General features: G+C 40.2%; 1 protein-coding gene across 2 annotated transcripts in view; it reads left to right on the plus strand.

Moving 5' to 3' along the window:
- Positions 1–10,755: 10,755 nt before the first annotated feature.
- The window catches only part of Ccm2 (CCM2 scaffold protein), a 67,525-nt gene continuing 54,521 nt past the window's right edge, over positions 10,756–23,759 (plus strand). Inside the window, exon 1 of one of the 2 annotated variants that reach the window (XM_047561766.1) lies at positions 10,756–10,907. In XM_047561766.1, the coding sequence (XP_047417722.1) occupies positions 10,878–10,907 (30 nt within the window). In that variant the 5' untranslated portion in view covers positions 10,756–10,877. The remainder of the gene's footprint in view (positions 10,908–23,759) is intronic. The other variant, XM_047561767.1, reaches the window with a different exon arrangement.

The following is a 23,759-nucleotide window of genomic DNA, read 5'->3' on the forward strand; positions in this document are numbered from 1 at the left end:
AGCTATGAAAACAGCATAAACTACTCTTTCAGAAGGGGAATTTACATTTATAAATCTCTTTGAAAGGGTGTCTTCCACTCTGCACCAGGAAGAGAAGGATGACTAAATCACTGGAGGTTGTTATTAATAGAATAGGGACAGATTTAAATCTGTATAACAGGCATGGTGGTGAATACTTTTAATCTCATTTGGGAGGCTGAGGCAGGAGAAGTACAAGTTTAAGGTCAACCTCAGCAATTTAGCATGGCCCTGTCTCAAAAATAAAAAGGTCTGGGTATTTAACTCAGTGGTAAAGCACCTCTGGGTTCAGTGCCCAGTGCCAAAAAATAAAATAATAAAATGAAATAAATTAAAATGGACTGGAGATGTAATTCAGTGGTAAGGTGAACTGGATTCAATCCCCAGTACCAAAAAAGTTAAAGGTGCCCACTAAATCTGTGTTAACAAACCTTAAGTCAGTCTTTCCCTCTCCCCACCCACCACCCTTTGTACTAGGGATTGAACCCAGGGACACTTTACCACTGAGGCACATTCTCAGCCCTTTTTATTTATTTTGAGATAGGGTCTTACCAAATTGCTTAGGGCCTAGCGAATTTGCTGAGGCTGGTCTTGAACATTCGATCCTCCTGCTCAGCCTCTTGAGCTGCTAGGATCATGGGCATGCAACCATCACACCTGGCTACCTTAATCTCTTTTACTGTGCTTTTCCTGGTTTCTTTCCTATAACTGACCCCTGCCCTCAGCACACACACCCTTGTTTTTTTTTAGCTATAGATGGGTTTTAAGCCTGAATTCTAAACCACCTTTCAGAGACTTACCATTTTGGGGGGATATTTCTCATGTACCTATGAAGTTGACATGATGATACATGTTTTTTTTTTCTCTCCTAAATTTTGCTTTAATGGAAATTTAGAAGGACATAGATAAAATTATTTCCTCCTCTAGACATGCCACTTGGCTTGGAAGAACAACGAAATAGCTCATTTGAGATGTGATTTTGGAGGAAATTTTTTTCAATATTCCAAGAAGTAGTTAAAATACTGCTGACATAGGAAGCAGGTTTATGTAGTTTCTCAGTATAACTGCAGTCAAAGGGACTGGGGATGTAGCTCAGAGGTTGAGCACTTACCTAACATGGGAGAGGCCTTGGGTTCCATCCCCAGCAAAGCAGAATAAAGAAGGGAAGAAAGGCAGTACTGCCATTGACCTTTGATTATGTAAGCTTTATGTTTTGGCACTTTTTTCTTTTTCTTTTTCCTTTTTTACTGTACACAACAAATATTTATTTTATTTTATTTTTTGTTCATTTTAGATATACATGACAGTAGAATGTATTTATACATACATGGAGTATAACTTATTCTAATTAGGATCCCATTCTTGTGGTTGAACATGATGTGGAGTTACACTGGTCATGTATTCATATATGAACATAGGAAAGTTGTGTCTGATTCATGCTTATGTCTTTCCTATTCCCATCTTTCCTCCCATCATTCCCCTATGTCTAATCCAATGAACTTCTAGTCTTCCCTCCCACCTCCTGCCTTATTGTGTGTTAGCATATCAGAGAGAACATTCAGCCTTTGGCCTTTGGTTTTTTGAGACTGGCTTATTTCACGTAGCTTGATATTCTCCAATTCCATTCATTTACCTGCAAATGACGTAATTTCATTCTTCTCTTTGGCTGAGTAATATTCCATTATGTATATATACCACATTTTCTTTATCCATTCATCTATTGAAGGGCACCTAGGTTGGTCCTATAGTTTAGCTATTGTGAATTGAGCTGCTGTAAATGGTGTGGCTGTGTCATTGTAGTATGCTGGTTTTAAGTCCTTTGGGTATACACCGAGGAGTGGGATAACTGGGTCAAATGATTGTTCCATTCCAAGTTTTCTGAGGAATCTCCATATTGCTTTCCATAGTGGTTTCATCAATTTGCAGTCCCACCAGCAATATATGAGTGTACCTTTTTTCCACACATCCTTGCCAACATTTATTGTTAGTGTATTCTTCATAATTGCCATTCTGACTAGAGTGAGATGGAATCTCAGTGTGGTTTTAATTTGCCTTTCTCTAATTGCCAGAGATGTTGAATATTTTTTTCATTTGTATTTCTTCTGTGAAGTTGGCACTGTTTCTTATTAGTTGGATAATAAGTTATCTCCACTTCTCCAGTGAATTTTTTTTTTTTTTTTTTTGCGGTGCTGGGGATTGAACTCAGGGCCCTGTGCTTGCAAGGCAAGCACTCTACCAACTGAGCCATATCCCCAGCCCTGGTTATCTATTTATTCGAAAGCTCTTTCAGTCTGTCAGTAGAGCCCAATTTGGGGGTCACAAATATATTCTGGCACTCCATAGTTATTTACCTTCCTGGTTCTCGTCCTTCATCTCATAGCAGAGAACCCTGAGCTAGGACAAGCTACATCAAGACCCAGTGCTCCTAGAATATCTTAAATAAACCACTTAATCTCTTTGGGTGAGTGTTAGTTTTTACATCAGTAGTCTGGAATTGCTCCTTATCCCTCCCTTTGAGACAGAGCCTCAATGTGCTGTCTAGTCTGACCTCGAACCCCTGGGTTCCTACCTCAACCTCTTGAGTAGTAGGGACTATAGGTGTGTTCCACCATACCCAATTAGTAATCTGGAATTAATAGACCTGCTCTCTCTGTCTCTTAGGATTTTGACATTTGAGAAGGGAAATGTATGCTATAAAATGATTGAATGTATTTACTAGGTTCTACACATAAAACATGAGTTGTACTACTCTGCTTTTATTTACAAAACATTCTCACTTTTGGAGCCTTATGTCCAATACTCATGTAATCTTTTTCTCTCTCTCTTCATTTAACCCCTTCAGAACACTAAATCCTGTAATATTTAGCTGTATCTCCAACAAGTTACATCCTTCCAGTCTCAGGAGCTTCCAAAGTGCTTTCCTCTGCTTGTGTGATGGAATATAATTAAAAATAAAAGTTGGAGATCCAAGATGGCAGACTAGAGGGAGGCTGCATTCCTTGTTGCTCTGTAACTCGAGTTTCAAGCAGAGGAAATCTGTTTCTCTGTGAGGCAGACTTTCTGCATTATCGATCCCCTGCTGTTTACCCCATTTGTCTATAGCAATCACCTGCAGTCTCTCAGCATATCGACTACTTTCTGAGTGCAGATTGCTTACTGAATGCCGCCTATCTTTCACTATCTGCCCATTTGCTTGCCTTTTGCCTGCCCATCACCTTCCTTTCACCTACTCATCACCCACTGCCAGAGGTCCACCTGCCAATCATCTGCTGGTAGCCTACAGACCGAACACAGACTGCCAGCAGATCACCAGCTGCCTGCTGTTGCCCAAAAGCCCACCGTCACAGTACCCACAGAGTTGGTTGCACATGGCTGCCACCATTTTGAGACAATAGGCAGGACCTGTAGGACCCTTGGGCCCAGTTAAATGCACCTTGCCTCCAGGACTCCTCAGACAGACCATACCCCTCCTCCAGGACCCCCCACCCTACCACACCCATGCCCCAAGCTGCAGCTCCCCATTTGCCAACATGTTTGAAAGCCAGTGTGGCCATCTTAGATTATCCTGAAAGCAGAAGCTCCCATCTTTAGGTGGGGCAAATCCCATCCTGAGATGCCTGCTGGAGACTGGAAGCTCTTTGTCAGGTACCTCTCATACACCAAAGATGTTGAATAATATATGACTGTTAAGGTGTTGATTATTTTTTCTCCTTTTTGAAATTTGTTTTATTTCTTGCTCTATTTTTCTTTTGTTTACCTGTTTCCTCAGCATCTCTTTCTCCCTTTTCTCATACTAACTACCAACATCTTTTGATTACACTTTCACTCTTTTTAGATCTAGAACTTCTGTATACTCTTTTCTTATCCCATTAACAGTTACATCCTACACCCCTCCCCATCCTCTTTGTTCTCCATTAGAAACTGCAGACCTTATTGCAAATTTATTTGTTGTACTGTAGATAATAATTGAACTCATTGTTTATTATGATACTATTGTTAATGTCTTCATAGGGGCTATTTGGTTTAGGACTGCATATTGTCTGTACTGGGTGCTGCTAAAATTGATCTCCCCCTTAAAGAAGAGGTTTTTGAAATCTGTAGGGTCACTATAAGTCTAGAGGGGGGAAACTGCAGTACCCCAAATCTGCACTGCTAGAGGGGAAGATATGTGAACAACATGAAAAACAAAGGAAGAAAATGTTCCAAACAAACCTAGATTCTATATTAACAGAATCCAGTGACAGCATGGTAGAAGAAATTTCAGAAAGGTACTTCAGATTATACATGATTAAGATGATTTGCGAAGCAAAGGATGAGATAAGAGAGCAAATGCAGGCAATGAATGATCACTCCAATAAGCAGTTGTAAGAGCAACTGCAGGAAGCAATAGATCATTTCAACAAAGAGACAGAGAGGCTCAAAAAAAACCAAAGAGAAATCCTTGAAATGAAGGAAACAATAAACCAAATAAAAAAAAAACTCAATGGAAAGCATCACTAACAAACTAGATCACTTGGAAGGCAGAACCTCAAACAATGAAGACAAAATATCTAATCTTGAAAAAAAGTTGACCAAACAGAGAAGATGGTAAGAAATCATGAACAAAACTTCCAAGAACTATGGGACATGGTGAAAAGACCAAATTTAAGAGTTATTGGGATTAAAGAAGGCACAGAGATACAAACCAAAGGAATGAACAACCTATTCAATGAAATAATATCAGAAAATTTCTCACCTGAAGAATGAGATGGAAAATCAAATACAAGAGGCTTACAGAACATCAAATGCACAAAATCACAACAGATCCACACCAAGGCACATCATAATGAAAGTGTCTAACATACAAAATAAAGATAGGATTTTGAAGGCTATGAGAGAAAAGCATCAGATTACATATAGGGGGAAACCAGCATGGATATCAGCAGTTTTCTCAGCCCAGACTCTAAAAGCTAGGAGGGCCTGGAACAACATATTTCAAGCTCTGAAAGAATATGGTTGCCTACCAAGAATCTTATACCCAGCAAAACTAACCTTCAGATTTGAATACACAATAAAATCCTTCCGGGATAAACAAAAGTTAAAAGAATTTACAAATAGAAAGCCTGCACTACAGAACATTCTCAGCAAAATATTCCGTGAGGAGGAAATGAAAAACAACAATGTAGGTCAGCAAAGGGAGGAACTACCTTAAAGGAAAAACTAAAATCAAAGGAGAAACCAAGTCAAGTTAAAAACCAAAAATAAGCCCAAATGACTGGGAATACAAATCATATCTCAACAATAACACTGAATATTAATGGCCTACACTCATCAATCAAAAGACATAGACTGGCAGATTGGATTAAAAAGAAAGACCCAATAATATACTGCCTTCAAGAGACTCATCTCATAGAAAAGGACATCCACAGACTAAAGGTGAAAGGATGGGGGAAAAAAACCTACCACACACACAGACTCAGTAAAAAAGTTGGGGTTTCCATCCTTATTTCAGATAAAGTGGACTTCAAGCTAAAGTCAGAAGGGATAAAGAAGGACATCTCATACTGCTTAAGGGAACCATAAGTCAGGAAGACATAACGATCGTAAATATTTATGCCCCAAACAATGGTGCATCCATGTACTGTACATAAAACAAATCCTTCTCAATACCAGGAATCAAATAGACCACAACACAATAATTCTGGGTGACTAACACACCGCTGTCACCACTAGATAGATCTTCCAAACAAAAACTAAACAAAGAAACCATAGAACTCAATAACACAATCAATAACTTAGATTTAACAGACACATATAGAATATTCCATCCATCAACAAGCAAAGACACTTTCTTCTCAGCAGCACATGGATCCTTCTCTAAAATAGACCATATGTTATGCCACAAAGCAACCCTTAGTAAACACAAGAAAATAGAGATGCTACCTTGTGTTCTATCAGATGATAATGGAATGAAATTAGAAATCAATGACAAAATAAAAAACAGAAATTGCTCCAAAATCTGGAGACTAAATAATATGCTGTTGAATGAAGCATGGAAAACAGATAACATCCGGGAGGAGATAAAAAAATTCTTAGAGGTAAAAGAGAATTACAATACAACATATCAAAATCTCTGGGATGGGGGGGAGGGATGGGGGGAGAAAAAAATAACAGAATGAATCAAAAACTATTACCCTAGGTAAATGTATGATTACACAAATGGTATGCCTCTACTTCATGTACAAATAGAGAAAAAAGATGTATCCCATTTGTTTACAATAAAAATGAATTTAAAAAAATCTCTGGGACACCATGAAAGCAGTACTAAGGGGAAAATTCATTGCATGGAGCACACTGAAGAAAAGAATAAAAAGTCAACAACTAAATGACCTAATATTATATCCCAAAGCCCTAGAAAAAGAAGAACAGAACAACACCAAAAGTAGAAGACAGGAAATAATTAAAATCAGAGCTTAAATCAATGAAATTGTAACAAAAGAAACAATTCAAAAAATTGACAAAACAAAAAGTTGATTCTTTGAAAAAGTAAACAAAATAGATAAGCCATTAGCCACACTATCAAAGAGAAGGAGAAAGAAAAATTACTAAAATTCATGATGAAAAAGGAAATATCATGATAGACACCACTGAAATACATAACATAATAGGAAGCTACTTTGAAAATCTATACTCCAACAAAATAGAAAATATGGAAGACATTGACAAATTTCTAGACACATATGATCCTCCCAAACTGAACCAGGGGATGCAAGGTTGGTTCAACATCTGGAAATCAATGAATGTAATTCATCACATCAATAGACTTAAGGTTAAGAATCATATGATTACTTCAATAGATGCGGAGAAAGCGTTTGACAAAATACAACACCCCTTCATGCTCAAACACTAGAAAAAATAGGAATAGTAGGAACATACCTCAACATTGTAAAGGCTATTTATGCTAAGGCCACGGCCAACATCATTCTTAATGAAGAAAAACTGAAAGCATTCCCTTTAAAAACTGGAACAAGACAGGGATGCTCTCTTTCAACACTTCTATTCAACAATGACCTTGAAATACTACCCAGAGCAATTAGATCAAAAAAATTAAAGGGATATGAATAGGAAAAGAGGAACTCAAGCTGTCACTATTTGCTGATGACATGATTCTCTATTTAGAGGATCCAAAAAACTCCTCCAGAAAACTTCTAGACCTTATAAATTAATTCAGCAAAAGAGCAAGATATAAAATCAACACACATAAATATAAAGCATTTCTACACACAAGCGATGAAACATCTGAAAGGGAAATGAGGAAAACAACTCCATTCACAATAGCCTCAAAAAAAATAAAATACTTGGGAATCAATCTAACCAAAGAGGTGAAAGATCTCTACAAGGAAAACTATAGAACATTAAAGAAAGAAATTGAAGAAGACCTTAGAAGATGGAAAGATCTCCCATGTTCCTGGATAGGGAGAATTAATATTATCAAAATGGCCATACTTCCAAAGGTGCTATACAGATTTAATACAATTCCAATTAAAATCCTTATGACATTTCTCAGAGAAACAGAAAAAACAATCATGAAATTCATCTGGAAGAATAAAAGACCCAGAATAGCCAAAGCAATCCTGGGCAGGAAGAGTGAAGCAGGAGGTATCATAATACCAGACTTTCAACTCTACTACAGAGCAACAGTAACAAAAAACGCAAGGTATTGGCACCAAAATAGGTAGATTGATAGTACAGGATAGAAGACACGGAGGCATATTCACATAAGTACAGTTATCTCATACTAGACAAAGGTGCCAAAAACTTACAATGGAGAAAAGATAGCCTCTTCAACAAATGGAGCTGGCAAAACTGGATATCCATGTGCAGTTAAATGAAATTAAACCCCTATCTCTCACCCTGTACAAAACTCAACTCAAAATGGATCAAGGGTCGAGGAATTAGACCTGAGATCCTTCACCAAATAGAAGAAAAAGTAGGCCCAAATCTCCATCACATTGGCTTAGGACCAGACTTCCTTAACAAGACCCCCATAGTGCAAGAAATAAAAGTGAGAATCAATAAATGGGATAGATTCAAACTAAAAAGTTTTTTCTCAGCACAGGAAACAATCAATAATGTAAAAAGAGAGCCTACACTTCAGACAGCACTCATCACAAAAGTTTATAAAGAACTTAAAAAACTTTACACCCAAAATACAAAGAACCCAATCAATAAATGGCTAAGGAACTAGGCAGACATTTCACAGAAGAAGAAATACAGGTGATCAACAAATATATGAAAAAGTGTTCATCATCCCTAGTAATTAGAGAAATGCAAATTAAAACCACCCTAAGATTTCATCTACCTCCAATCAGAATGACTATTATCAAGAACACAAGCAATAATAAGTGTTGGCGTGGATGTGGGGAAAAAGGTATACTCATACATTGCTGGTGGAGTTGCAAATTGGTGCAGTCACTCTGGAAAGAAATCTGGAGATTCCTCAGAAAACTTGGAATGGACCCATCATTTGACCCAGCTATTGCACTCCTCAGTTTATACCCAAAGGACTTAAAATCAGCATACTACAGTGATGCAGCCACATCAATGTTCATAGCAGCTCAATTCACTATAGCTAATTGTGGAACCAATGGAAATGCCCTTCAATTGATGAATGGATAAAGAAACTGTGATATATATATACACAATGGACTATTACTCAGTCATAAAGAAGAATAAAATAATTATGGCATTTGCTGGTAAATGGATGAAGTGGGAAACTATCATGCTAAGTGAAATAGGCCAATCCCAAAAAACCAAAGGTTGAATGTTTTCTCTGATAAGTGATTGATGATACATAATGAGGGTGGTACCAGGGAGTGGGGAAGAGAAGAATGAAGGAACTCTGGATAGTGTAGAGGAAAATGGGGTGGGAGGGGGTAGTGGAAGGAAAGATAGTAGACTGAGACAGACAGTATTACCCTATGTATACCTATGATTACATGAATGATGTGAATCTACATTGTGTTCAACCAGAGGATGAAAAGTTGTACCCCATTTGTGTACAATGAATCAAATTGCAGTGTGTAAAAATAAAAAGTTTTAATTAAAAAAATAAAATTATAAGCAACAAAAAAATTAGGATAGAGATTAAAGACCATAAAAATAGTAGATATAAGGCACATTTGCAATCTGAGGGCTGAGATGAAGCACCCAAAGAAGACTCTACCCCAAGGTGAAGACCTTTATCTTGTTGGACAAGGAATAGCCACAGCTCACCAAATGGCAAGGAAGTACTAGCAGAAGTCGCTCAAAATCCACCCTGTAGGGTGGCAGGAGAGGCTGTTCACTGGGTAGGTAGGTGTATAGTTGAAGCACTTGGATATAAAACTTCCTAAGGGAAATGCCAGAGGAAACTGCTTGCTGCTCCCAGCATCCTGGCACTGCAAAAGCTTGCAGAGCTGTGGAGAACCTGAATGTGGGGAAGCAGCTCTCAATGTGGATGTCTGGGGCTGGGATACTTATCCTGTAAGCGCTGCCAAGAGAGCTCAAATAGACAACAAAGTCCTCTTTTCTGACATTGCTTAATTTTGCCTCTGGCAAAGGAAGAATGCTTAAAGGCCCAGCATCACGTTCTCTGGGCAGAAAATGATAAGTGCATGTGGATCGGAGACAGAATGTTGACAACCGGCACAGAATGTAATACTTTTAAATATTGGTTTCCTTTGGTATCAGTTTACCTTCAGCTGTACTACAAAGTCATTGGTGGGGCTTGGTTTAATGGTAACATAGAGGTCCTGCTGATATTGCAGTGTCCTTCTGGGCAAATCACCTAATTTCCTGAATCACTTCTGTGAAAGTGGCAATTATACTAGATACCTGCTAAAGTTTTTCGGTTTCCTTTCTTTTCTTCTTCTTCTTTTTTTTTTTGGTGGTACTGGGAATTAAACTCAGGGTTACTTTACCACTGAGTGACATCTCCAGTCCTTTTTATATTTTGGGACAGGGTCTTGCTGAGGGTCTCACTGAATTACTGAGGTTGGCCTTGAACTTGCGATCCTTCTGCCTCAACCTCTCACCTCTCATGTCGCCTGATTACAGGTGAGCATCACCGCACCCGGCTCGCCGGTTTTATTCTGGTAGGCCTTGGGGTCCTTGTTGTTTCCTGATGTGTTTGTCTAAAGCAGTCATTAAAACAGAAAATTTTAAGAAAAGGGCTTCCCCGTGGCTTAGCGAATAAAGAAGAGACCTGCGAGAAAAAGATTCCCGCACCCAGCCTCTCCGCGGGACGCCCCGCCCCTCCCTTCCTGCCCCGCCAGCCCCGCCCGCTTCTTTGAACGCTGGGAAGTTGGCCGCCTTAAAGATGGCGGCAGGATTGAAAAGTTGGAACCACTCTCGTGCGCGCTCCCGCGGACCTCAAGTGCGCGGGGCGAGCTGGGGGCGGGGTGTGGCGTGCTGGAGACTGGACAGGCACATTCCGACAGCCCTGGAAAGGGGGGTATTGGGGTGGGGCGATCCTGGCCCTCCAATTGGGGGTTCTCCGCCGCCTGCAGACCGTGGGCGGGACCTTCGCGAAGAGCAGGGACTCCGCGGCTGTTTCCTGCCTGAATCGGCGGGATCTGATCGCAGAGCCTGCCGACTCCCTCAGGCCCGGAAATGAGGGTGTGGGGTTGCTGTGGGCGGAACCTCTTCGGGGGCGGGGCCCGTGTGGGCGGGCCCGTTCCCCTCGGGCCCGGAAGTGCGGGTGTGGGGCGCGGCCAGGGCGGAGACTGCGGGCTGGCGGGCGGTGCCGGGAGCGCGGGGGTGGCGGTCCTGGGGCGAGCATGTAGCGGCCGCTGGTGGCGGGGCTCCCGGGGCGGGCCGCGGGGGCCGCACGCGGCGACATGGAGGAGGAGGGCAAGAAGGGCAAGAAGGTGAGCGTTTACCAGCGCGTCCGCCGCGGGGGTCGGTGGGCGCCGCTCGGGTCCCGGGGGCGAGGAGGGTGGGGGTCCCTCGGGGCTGGGCGGGAGCGGCCGGCTATGAAGTTTGGCGGAGAGGGGCGGGCAGGGCGGGGCAGGACAGGGCGGGACGAGCCCCGGACAGTGGTCAGGTGGTTCAGCGTTCGGGAGCAGTAAACGCCGCACCTTTCCGGGGTCCTGTTTGCGGCTCGCCCCAACGGCCTGAGGGTGGGCCTTCCTCCGGCGTAGGGACTGGGGCCGCAAAGGAAGTGGGCCCAGCGAGGGGACAGAAGTGTGTCCAAGGCTGGAACTCGAACCAGTGGGCTGTCGGGTTAACGTGGAGACCCTTACTGTCCACTTGGCTTCGTTTTGGGATGTCCAGTAAAAGCAAAGATGGGCTTCTCTTCAGGGCCCAGTTGCTCTTTGAATGTCTCTTGTACCTAATATCATTGAGTGATTTTAGTGACGTTATATTTGGCGTGGGATTTAGGACATAGTTCAAGAGGCTCTTTAGTTTATGTAGTTTAAAAATGTGGCTTTAATTATAGGCTTGAGTAGTTGATAAAGAACATTTTAAGGAGACTGGAAAAACGAAGTGGGATAAACCACCATTAAAGTGGAAATGGGTTTTATTAAAATATATCCTTTTCAAATAAATGCCTTATAATCTTCCTGTCTTGCTTATCATTTTCATTTTGATAAACTGTGTGTTCACTTTAATGGACAAGTTTAAAACAGATCCTGATGTTACCACCCGGCATTCTGCAGTGTCCTTTAATTGACCGTACTCATCACTTTGTTTTTTTGAGGTGCCCCATTTTTAAAAAGTCTTTATTTGAAGTGGATGTAGCCAGTGGCCTTCAGGGAACCCTGTGGTGCTGCTTCTTTACTTTCTCATTGTTTTATATTAGGGACGTGTAAGTCAAACTTAGATGCAATATCAATATAGTTATCTGCAAGAATTGTTTAAGGTTGGAAAATACCCGGAAAAAGTGATTTGGCCTGCAAGTGTTAGACTACAGAAAAGCAAGAAGCTGAGCAGCATAAAAGGATTTAACCAGAAAGGAGAAGTGCTAACACAGTGACTGCCTAGGTAGGTGCCAGGATGTCCAGTGTGCATATTGCTCTTTGCTGGAACTGACCCAGCTATTCTGTGGAATGATAGCAGCTGAGAGCACTGGGGGACCTGACTGTCAGTTAACCTCTTTCTTGTGTACCACTTACAGGGAGAACTGGACCACTTACCTGTCTGTGACAGGCAAGGATGGAATTGGTTTACCTTCCTTTGGAGCCTTCTGCCAGTTTTGGTGGAAACATTAAACCTCTAGCAATATTGAAAGAGACAAAAGCAGTAATATATTCCTGAACTTTGGAAAGAGAAATAGAAAACTGGGAAAACTATCAAGAATTTTACAGTTGAAAAACCTTAGACATAGGTAGGGTTAGTTTAATTTTATTGTCTCTATTAGAGGGGATAATCAATTGTTAATGTTGTTGCCCAAGTCAGGAGTTGAATGTTTTCTCTGTATTCTGCTATTTTGTTCCCTGTAGGCAAGATGAGATACTGAAGTTTGGGGCATTGATTCCTGTTAAGGCCACAACTTAACAAAGTTTACCAGGTATCCTCTACTGATCCCAACTGGCAGAACCAACCTTTTCTACTTCTTCATTCAGTGTGATGTCACCTACAACTTACGAACTTAAGAGCTTAAATCAGAAATAACCTGTTTTAAACTTTTTCACTATTTAATGAGTTTTACTTAAAGATTAGATGCTTTACATTCTCTTTTTAAGTTAGTTCCTTCAAAAAAAAAAATGCGGATTTAAAACTTTAAAAATGTGGATTGGCGGGCTTTTTCCAGGTCTCAGATACTTGTCTTGATGTCTTGTCAAGCAGTGATAGAGGCTTGTTCTACCATGCCCATTCTTCTTGGGACACAGGAATCAGTGAACTGCCAGAGAACTGATGGACCAAGTGGATTTCATGGAAGTGGCCCCAGGTATAGCCCTGCCTTTCCTCAAGCTATTCCTGCACATATGGTCATGGTGACTGTGTACCTCCAACCAGTTATAGTTCATTCAGTAAACGTTTGTTGACCCCTGTTGTGTCCTATGAAACCCCTAGGTGATGAGGATGTACAAGAGTGTAGACCTGGAGGAGCTGGTGGGGAATTGGATCAGTTGTGGGTGCATATGGAAGAATGAGTGGATTGGAAGAGAAACCCATTGGCTGCTAAAGTTGTGGGGGCCCCTGAGGTAGAAGTGACCATTTGAAAACTGCTCTCCTGCTCTGATGTCTGCAGAGTGACTGGTACTTTCCGTACTGAAAGTTCCAATAATGGGGTTTGGAGGATAAGGCCCTTATTTACACAGTGTAGTCAAGTGTGCATTGTGGTACTATACTGTCAACATTTGATTCCTTTTTCCAAAAAATTTAGGTGTACACTTGAGTTGGGATGTGTGTTTTTATGTTCAATTCAGATGAGGATCACAGCCCACCGAAAATTGCCATTTGGCCTTAACTCTCTTGCTGGTCTTAGCTTCTGCTGCTTCTGGTCTTAGGTCTTACCATCCAATGGCCATGATTTCCACCTGAACAAACTAAAATATTTTTGTGTTGAATTTATTTCTGTTGTTTAAATTTTAAAAACGTTTCCTTAGAAATGTAGGACTGGCTATAAAATGACGATAAGGGATTATTGCTCATTTGGTTGGGTGTGATTTTTGTATTATGTTTTATTAAGTTCTGATTTGACAGATGCATATTGAGGTTTTTATAGGTGAGATAATAATTACTTTTGGGATTTGCTTCATTTAAACCAGAATTAAAAAAGGGAGAGGGGATAGCTACATCCTTGTATTTTAGTCTGTTTTGGGCTTCTGTAACAATACTGAGACTGGGTAATTTCATAAAGAACAGATTTCTTACAGTTCTAGAGCCTGGGAGGTTCAAGAGCAGTGGGTTGGTATCAGGTGAGGGCCTTCTTTTTGTTGTTTTGTTTGGTACCAGTGATTGAACCCAGGGGTCCTTAACCACCGAGTCATATACCCAGCCCTTTTTTTATTTTTTATTTTTTGGGTGCTGGGGATCAAACCCAGGGCCTTGTGCTTACAAGGCAAGCACTCTACCGACTGAGCTATCTCCCCAGCCCTCCTTTTTTTATTTTTTGAGACAGGATCTCACTAAGTTGCTTAGGGCCTCACCAAGTTGCTAAGGCTGGTTTTGAACTCGTGATCCTCTTGCCTCAGCTTCCCGAACCTTTGGGATTACAGGTGTGCGCCACTGCACCCAGCTTATGGTAACTGTATTTTTGTCAGCAGTGCCCCCTCATCACTTGATGGTATAAACAGCCAAGATTAAATCTCAAATCTAACTGTCAGCATTTTAATCATCTTTAATTTATCCGAGTGTCTGTGGTGAGAAGAAAGTTAGCAACAACGCACGTGGGAAGGCTAGCCATTTAGTTCTAAAATTAGAGACTATGAGAGACCAGATATTACAGTGTTTTAGGAAAGACATGGAATAAGCATGGAATAAGGTGGGGACCAGGGAATGAAGTTCAGAAGCATAGAAGAGGTGGAGACAGCCCTGAGGTATTGAGATTGGGGGAGTTTTGGTGTTGGGTCCATATGCACTTATAGCCACTGCAGTTGTTTGACATCTACCCATTCACTCTTTTATCTATCAGATGATTGTTGATCAGTGCCAATGGTGCCAGGTACAGACACTTGGGAAACCAAGTTACATGGGACCAGCCTGCAGCCTCAGAGTAGGAAACTGAGCCAAGAACAGATGGATGGAGCAGATTTTGATATAGGTGATTAGGAAAACCTCTTTTGGTACCAGGGATTCAACCCAGGAATGCTTAACCACTGAGCCACATCCCCTTTTTAATTTTTATTTAGAGACGGGGTCTTTCTGAGGCTGGCTTTGAACTTGTGATCGTCCTGCCTCAGCCTTCTGAGCCCCTGGGATTACAGGTGTGTGTCACTATACCCAGCAAGGAAAACTTTTGTTATGAAAACTTCAGTACAAATGAAGTCCCCATGCCCAGCTGTAAACAGTATGGATGTGTGTACAGTCTGTTTTGTGTATTACTTTCTCCTCATCCTTACTCTGCCTGTATGGGCTGAAACTTCAACCTCCATGATTTCAGGAGGTGACTGTGTTTGGAAAGGGGGACTTGTCTTTAAAGAGGTGCTTAAATTTAAATGAAGTCATAGGAATGGGCCCTGATCCTGTCTGTCTGGTGTCATTTTAAGAAGAGGTGATTAATACATATACATACACAGAAAAACAAACTTGTGAGGACATAGAAGATGCCGTCTGTAAGCCAAAGGGAGACTTCAAGAGAAACCACCTCTGCTCACAGCTTGATCTCAAGCTTCTAGTCTTCAGGCCTGTGAGAGAATAAGTTTTTTTGACTGAAGTCCTGGGTTTGTGGTACTTCATCCTGATAGCTGTGCTTTACCACTGATCAACATTCCCTCCATCCCCTTTTTATGTTTTATTTTGAGACAGGTTCTTGCTAAGTTGCCAAGACTGGCCTTGAACTTTTGATCTTTCTGTCTCAGCCTCCTGCGTAGCTGGAATTATAGGTGTGTACTATCACACCCAGCCCTAGAAAGTTTTGAGGCAAACTCTTGGTCAGTTTGTAGATGAGAATGTTCTGGGTAGGTTCTGAGGACTAGGTCTGGGTCTGGGTTGTTGCCCTAGATAGGGCCATGCCACATTCTATGTGAACCATAAATTGCACCTAACTCTGTGGTCAGGAAAGCACATCGGGATTTTGGGTCTAGGCACTGTGAGGAACAGGCTTTTGTCTTCAGGAATCTGTGGTGGATGAGTGGGCCTAGCTGTGTCTTCTGCACAGACACTATATCATTGTCATGAAGGTGAATCCACATCAGCGTACTTTCTTCCGCTTGACTTTTTTTTTTTTTTTTTTTTTTTGGGTGGTGCTGGGGATTTGAACCCAGGGCCTTGTGCTTGTGAGGCAAGCACTCTACTAACTGAGCTATATCCCCAGCCCTGCTTAACTTTCTTATCCCTCAGTCTGAGAGAAACAGCATTTCTTCAAATGATAATGCAGGTGTAGGCAGTTTGTGTTTGGATTTGTCAGTTGAACCAATAGGTGTTTGGTTATACTGTTTTTTGGTGCTGGGGATTGAACCCAGGGTCTCATGCATGCTAGGCAAATGTTCTACCACTGAGCTGCACACCTAGTCCAGATTTTTTTTTTTAAATTTATATTTAAATTACTTTTTTTCCCCTGCAATAAGCAGGAAAGTTTTTGCTTAGCAGTGAGCCAAAACTGCAACACTTTTTTTTCCACCTTCCCAAGTGTGCCTAGTTGGTAACAGTTTTTTGCTTGGATTGTGTTAAGAATTAGGGTGTTTGATGGCAGGCATTAGATGTGTACAATGAAAATAATCCTGTTTAATAAGCACAGTAGGAAGTTGGAATTTGGCTTTGGTTTGCAGCTTAGGGTGGTATAATCTTGTAACCCAGGAAGGTGGAAATAATAGTTGAATTCTGAAATTGAGCAGACTGGTCGGCCTAAGTCTGTGGTGTTACTGTTTTGTTCTTTCTTCTCTCTCTCTCTCTTTCTCTCTCTCTTTTTTGTGGTACTGGGGATTTAACTCAGTGACACTACCTGTTAGCTACACCCTCAGCCCTTTTTAATTTTGTGGCAGAGTCTTATTAAGTTGCCCATGCTGGCCTTGCATTTGCCTTCCTCACTCTTCAGCCTCCCAAGTAACTAGGATAACAGGTGTGCAACACTGTGACCAGCATTGTTGCTATTGGCTTTTTATGTGTGTCTCTTTTAGGGATTACAGTATTCATGCATAACATCACAGAATGCCATAAACTAATGTTGTCATTTCTTTCTTGTACAATGTTAAGAACCTATTAGTAGTAGTATTCTATTTATATTCTTTCCTGCTCTTTGTGAAATTTCTAACATTTACTTCTGTACACATTATAAGTTTAGCATTACATTGTTATTTATATTTAAGTGATTGACTTTTGAAATTTATTTATTTATTTATTTATTTATTTATTTATTTGTTTATGTATATTTGGTACTGGGGATTAACCCAGGGGCGCTCAACTACTGAGCCACATCCCCAGCCCTTTTTTGTATTTTATTTAGAGACAGGGTTCTCACTGAGTTGCTTAGGCCTTCATTAAGTTGCTGAGGCTGGCTTTGAACTTGTGATCCTCCTGCCTCAGCCTCCTGAGCCACTGGGATTATAGGCATGTACCACTGTGGCTGGCTGAAATATTTTATGATTTTATTTTATTTATTTATTTTTTTGTGGTGCTGGGAATTGAACCCAGGGCCTTACTGCATGCCAGGCAAACACTGTACCACTGAACAACATCCCAACCCTGAAATATTTTAATTTACATAAAAGTTGTATAGTACACAAAGGACATATATTTTCTATCCAGATTCCCTAATTGTTAATGTTTTTGAACTGTTTAAGAGTAAACTGCAGGGCTGGGGTTGTAGCTCAGTGGTAGAGTGAGCACTTGCTTAGCATTTGGGAGGCACTGAGTTCAATTCTCAGCACCACATATAAGTAAATAAAATAAAGGTTCATCAACAGCTAAAAAAAGAATAAGCCAAAAAAGCTGGATGTGGTGGTGCACACCTGTAATCCCAACATCCCACAAGACTGAGGCAGAAGGATCACAAGTTCAAGGCCAGTCTCAGCAACTTAGTGAGATTGTCTCAAAATAAAAAATAAAAAGGGCTGGGGATGTAGCTCAATGATAAAGCACCCCTAGGTTCAATCCCCAGTACTGCAAAAAAGCAAAAGTCAAAAATACATTATTATGCATCTAGCATCTTTTTGATAAATGCCTTTTATTCTTGGAACACTTTCTATTTTTTTTTTTTTTTTTTTTTTATTTATTTTGTGGTGCTGGGGATTTGAACCCAGGGCCCTGTGCTTATGAGGCAAGCACTCCACCAACTGAGCTATATCCCCAGCCCCACTTTCTATTTTTTATTAAAATCTTTTGTATTTTTACACACTGCAATTTGATTCATTGTGCACAAATGGGTACAACTTTTCATTCCTATGGTTGAACACAATGTAGATTCACATATTCATGTAATCATAGGTATACATAGGGTAATACTGTCTGTCTCAGTCTACTATCTTTCCTTCCACTGCCCCCTCCCACCCCATTTTCCTCTACACTATCCAGAGTTCCTTCATTCTTCTCTTCCCCACTCCCTGGTACCACCCTCATTATGTATCATCAATCACTTATCAGAGAAAACATTCAACCTTTGGTTTTTTGGGATTGGCCTATTTCACTTAGCATGATAGTTTCCCACTTCATCCATTTACCAGCAAATGCCATAATTATTTTATTCTTCTTTATGACTGAGTAATAGTCCATTGTGTATATATATATCACAGTTTCTTTATCCATTCATCAATTGAAGGGCATTTCCATTGGTTCCACAATTAGCTATAGTGAATTGAGCTGCTATGAACATTGATGTGGCTGCATCACTGTAGTATGCTGATTTTAAGTCCTTTGGGTATAAACTGAGGAGTGCAATAGCTGGGTCAAATGATGGGTCCATTCCAAGTTTTCTGAGGAATCTCCAGATTTCTTTCCAGAGTGACTGCACCAATTTGCAACTCCACCAGCAATGTATGAGTATACCTTTTTCCCCACATCCACGCCAACACTTATTATTGCTTGTGTTCTTGATAATAGTCATTCTGATTGGAGGTAGATGAAATCTTAGGGTGGTTTTAATTTGCATTTCTCTAATTACTAGGGATGATGAACACTTTTTCATATATTTGTTGATCACCTGTATTTCTTCTTCTGTGAAATGTCTGCCTAGTTCCTTAGCCATTTATTGATTGGGTTCTTTGTATTTTGGGTGTAAAGTTTTTTAAGTTCTTTATAAACTTTTGTGATGAGTGCTGTCTGAAGTGTAGGCTCTCTTTTTACATTATTGATTGTTTCCTGTGCTGAGAAAAAACTTTTTAGTTTGAATCTATCCCATTTATTGATTCTCACTTTTATTTCTTGCACTATGGGGGTCTTGTTAAGGAAGTCTGGTCCTAAGCCAATGTGATGGAGATTTGGGCCTACTTTTTCTTCTATTTGGTGAAGGATCTCAGGTCTAATTCCTCGACCCTTGATCCATTTTGAGTTGAGTTTTGTACAGGGTGAGAGATAGGGGTTTAATTTCATTTAACTGCACATGGATATCCAGTTTTGCCAGCTCCATTTGTTGAAGAGGCTATCTTTTCTCCATTGTAAGTTTTTGGCACCTTTGTCTAGTATGAGATAACTGTACTTATGTGAATATGCCTCCGTGTCTTCTATCCTGTACTATCAATCTACCTATTTTGGTGCCAATACCTTGCGTTTTTTGTTACTGTTGCTCTGTAGTAGAGTTGAAAGTCTGGTATTATGATACCTCCTGCTTCACTCTTCCTGCCCAGGATTGCTTTGGCTATTCTGGGTCTTTTATTCTTCCAGATGAATTTCATGATTGTTTTTTCTGTTTCTCTGAGAAATGTCATAAGGATTTTAATTGGAATTGTATTAAATCTGTATAGCACCTTTGGAAGTATGGCCATTTTGATAATATTAATTCTCCCTATCCAGGAACATGGGAGATCTTTCCATCTTCTAAGGTCTTCTTCAATTTCTTTCTTTAATGTTCTATAGTTTTCCTTGTAGAGATCTTTCACCTCTTTGGTTAGATTGATTCCCAAGTATTTTATTTTTTTTGAGGCTATTGTGAATGGAGTTGTTTTCCTCATTTCCCTTTCAGATGTTTCATCGCTTGTGTGTAGAAATGCTTTATATTTATGTGTGTTGATTTTATATCTTGCTCTTTTGCTGAATTAATTTATAAGGTCTAGAAGTTTTCTGGAGGAGTTTTTTGGATCCTCTAAATAGAGAATCATGTCATCAGCAAATAGTGACAGCTTGAGTTCCTCTTTTCCTATTCATATCCCTTTAATTTTTTTGATCTAATTGCTCTGGGTAGTATTTCAAGGTCATTGTTGAATAGAAGTGTTGAAAGAGAGCATCCCTGTCTTGTTCCAGTTTTTAAAGGGAATGCTTTCAGTTTTTCTTCATTAAGAATGATGTTGGCCGTGGCCTTAGCATAAATAGCCTTTACAATGTTGAGGTAAGAACACTTTCTTATATTTGCCAGAATAAGGTGTTCCAGTTTAATTTTATACTTCTCAGACTTGGAACTGGACATTTGTCTAAGGAACCCTGATTGCTTTTAGTGGAAATGATATTTTGAAACAAAGATCTGATCAGTAGGTGTGCTTATTGCTACTAGGGCATTAATTCTAGAATAAGAACTAGGGAAACAAGAACTAGAAAATTTACACACACACACAAGCTTTTTTTTGGTTTATTTGTGTCTGAAAAACTAGAACTCATGTTGATATCTCTTATTTTGGTTGTCACAGAAATTGTTTTAGCCTTCCCCCTTTCCACATTTATACCTTGTTTCTCCAGTAGTAAGAAACCCGGTTCCCATTATCTTTTTGTTCAGTCTCCTATAATCCTGGCTGCACCAGCCAACTTGGTTACAACCTGCTGTGGGGCATGCTATCCTAAAGCCAAACCCACAAATACTCCCCTCCCTTTCCTGGATTCACTGGCCAAAAGCTTGAACTTGATGAAGAGGAAGGGGAAATTGGGAGGGCAGAGTGGGAAAGACCAGTTCAGTCCTGGACACACTTTTCCTATCTGCTGTTGGGCATACTAGCTCATGGGGTCCTTGGCAATTCCTCTGTCCCCATGCCTTTCTTGCCAAGCCAAAGCTGAGCCGTCTGCCTCATTCCCACTGTGCACATTCCAGCTCAGAGTTGACCCTGGAAACACTGGTTGCTGGCTAAAATCTTTGCCTCAGTGAAGGGGAAAGGATATGGGAAGAGGCAGGATAACAGCCAGTAAGAGCTCAGCTCTGGCTTGGTGTAGTGGTGCATACTTGTAATCCAGCGGTTCAGGAGGCTGAGGCAGGAGGATTGCATGTTCAAGGCCAGCTTGGGAAATTTAGCAAGACTCTGTCTCAAAAAGGACTGGGAATTGGCTCAATGAGAGAGTGCCCTTGGTTGGGTAATGAAGGGGGAAAAAACCCAACAACAACAAAAGGAAAGAAAGCTCTAGACTCTTTCCTCTTCTTTTGTGCCTGTTGTGTTCCTGACCCAAAGCTGATGATCTATTAGTTAGCTTTCCATTACTATGACAATATGCCTGAGTAAAACAACTTATTTTAACTCTTGGTTACTCATAGGTGTTAGTCCATTGTTACCTAACTCCATTCTGGACCTGTAATGAGGCAGAATATCAGGCCTGAGAGTGTGTGGAAGAGTACAGCTGTTCACCTCATGGCAGCTGGAAGAGAAGAGGGAGAGGGCGAGTGAGAAGGGGAGGGAGGAAGGGGCCAGGGACAAAATGTTATCCTTCAAGGGGACACCTCAGGGAATTCACTTCCTTCTATCAGTCTCTGCAGCCTCAAGGTCCAACAGCTCTAACAGCTGGGGACAAAATCTTTAACACATGAACCTTTGGGGGATGCTTAAGATCCAAACTATAAAATGATTCCTTTCCAACTTGGTGTATTAACCTTCAACTCTTCCACTCCCCTGACTAGCAGACCAAGGGAAAGAAATAGTTTTGACTCTTTAAACATTTTCTTCCATGTTTTTTATTGGTGCATTGTAATTATGCATAATGATGGGATTTGTTGTTACATATTTATACATGGCACATTATATATGCACACACATATATGTATATCAGGGTGTTAGGTGATATATTGAAGAGGTCTTTTTCTTTGACAGTTTCACATACATATGTGTAATTTTTGTGGTACAGGTGATCAAATCCCAGGGCCTTATTGCTGAGTAAGTGCTACACCACTGAGCTACAACCTGAGGCCTAGGGATCTTGCCAAATTGTTCAGGCTGTCCTTGAACTTGCAGTCCTCCTGAGTAGCAGGGGTTATAGGAATTTGCTACCACACCTGGCTAATTTGACTCTTTTAAAAGCCTAAGAAAGAAAATGAATCTCATATTTATCCCTGTTTATCATTTCAGTGCTTTTTTTTTCTTCTAGGTTAAATTTCCATGTGGAGTCATTTACCTCTGGTCTGAAGATCTTCCTTTTTATGGTGTTGGTTTTATGGTTTTTATGGTGTTGGTCTATAAGTGTCACATCATTTAACCTTTTATTACCTGAAAATATATTTATCACACCTTACTTTTGAAAGATGATTTTCCTGAGTATGGAATCTAGGTTGACTGTTTTCTTTATCTTTCTGTACTTTGAAGATGTAGCTCCATTATTTTCTGGCATCATTCCATTGAGAAGTTATCTGCTATTCTTTTGGTTATATTTTAATGTCTTTTTCTTTGACAGTTTTGGGGTTTTTTTTCTTTATACTTGGTTTTTGTCAGTTTGGTTAGGATGGATTTCATCCTTTATTTGATAAATACAAATAAATTTGAATTTATTGAGTTGTACTTTATAGGTTGTGGATTTTGTCAAATTTTGAAAATATCTCAACCATACTTCTTCAAATAACTTCTTTTTTTTCCATGCTCTGTTTTTCCTGGGCCTTCAGGACACATATATCAAACTGTTTCCACTTGTTTTTTGTTTTTTTAATATGGTACTGGGGATTGAATCCTAGGGGTACTTAACCTCTGAGTCATATCCCCCTCCTTAAAAAAAAAATTCTTTTTTAATGTTTTTTTTTTTTTTTTTCCTAATTTTGAGACAGGGTCTTATTAAGTTGCTTATGGCTTAGTTGCCTAAATTGCTGGGATTACAGGCGTGTGCCACTGTGCTCAGCATGGTTCCACTTGTTATTGAAGCTCTACTTGTTATTTAAAGGACTTTTGGTTTTTGTTGTTTTGGCAGTGCTAGGGATGGAATTCAGGGCCTTGCACCTGTTAGGCCAACTCTCTCTGAGCTACATCCCCAGCCCCTCTGGTCATTATTTGAGTAGTTTTCTGTCACTGTAATTCCATTTAGGTTATGTGCATTGCTCTGTTTTCATGTTCTTTGTTTTCTTTTTTTTTGGGGGGTGGGTGGGTACTGAGAATTTAACCCAGGGACAGTTTATTACTGAGCTACATCCCCAGCCTTTTTTTTTTTTATCTATGCATTTATTTTTTGTTTTGAGATAGGGTCTCACTGTGTTGCCCATGGTGGCCTTGAACTTGGGATTCTTCTGCCTCAGCTTCCCAAGTTGTTGAGATTACAGGTGTGCACCACCATACCCCACTTTCTGAGTGTGCTTGTAAAGTTTCCATATCTCTCTTGAAATTCCTCATGTCTTCTATCCTTTTTTTTTTTTTTTTTTGTGGTGCTGGGGTTTGAACCCAGGACCTTGTGCTTCTGAGGTAAGTTCTGTACCAACTGAGCTATATCCCTAGCCCTTCTATCTTTTTTATAGACCTTTTCTTTTTGAGAGGGGATCTTGTTATGTTGCCTTGGTTGCCCTCAAACTCCTGGACTCAAGCAGTCCTTCTATTCAGTCTCACAAGTAGTTGGGACTATAGGTGAGTGCCCTCATGCTAACTTTCTATGGTTTCTTTAACAAATTTATCAAAATTATTTTGTCTGCTAATTCCAGCATCTGGGACATTTGTTAATCTCTTACTGACTGATTTTTTCTGTTGAATTTGGGCTAAATTTTTTTATTTCTTCACATAACATACATATATATATATATATATATATATTTTTTTTTTTTTTTTTTTTTTTTTTTTTTTTTTTTTGGTAGGAAGGATTGAACC

Source organism: Sciurus carolinensis, chromosome 8 (genome assembly GCF_902686445.1).
Source record: "Sciurus carolinensis chromosome 8, mSciCar1.2, whole genome shotgun sequence".
NCBI classification, from domain to species: Eukaryota; Metazoa; Chordata; class Mammalia; order Rodentia; family Sciuridae; genus Sciurus; species Sciurus carolinensis.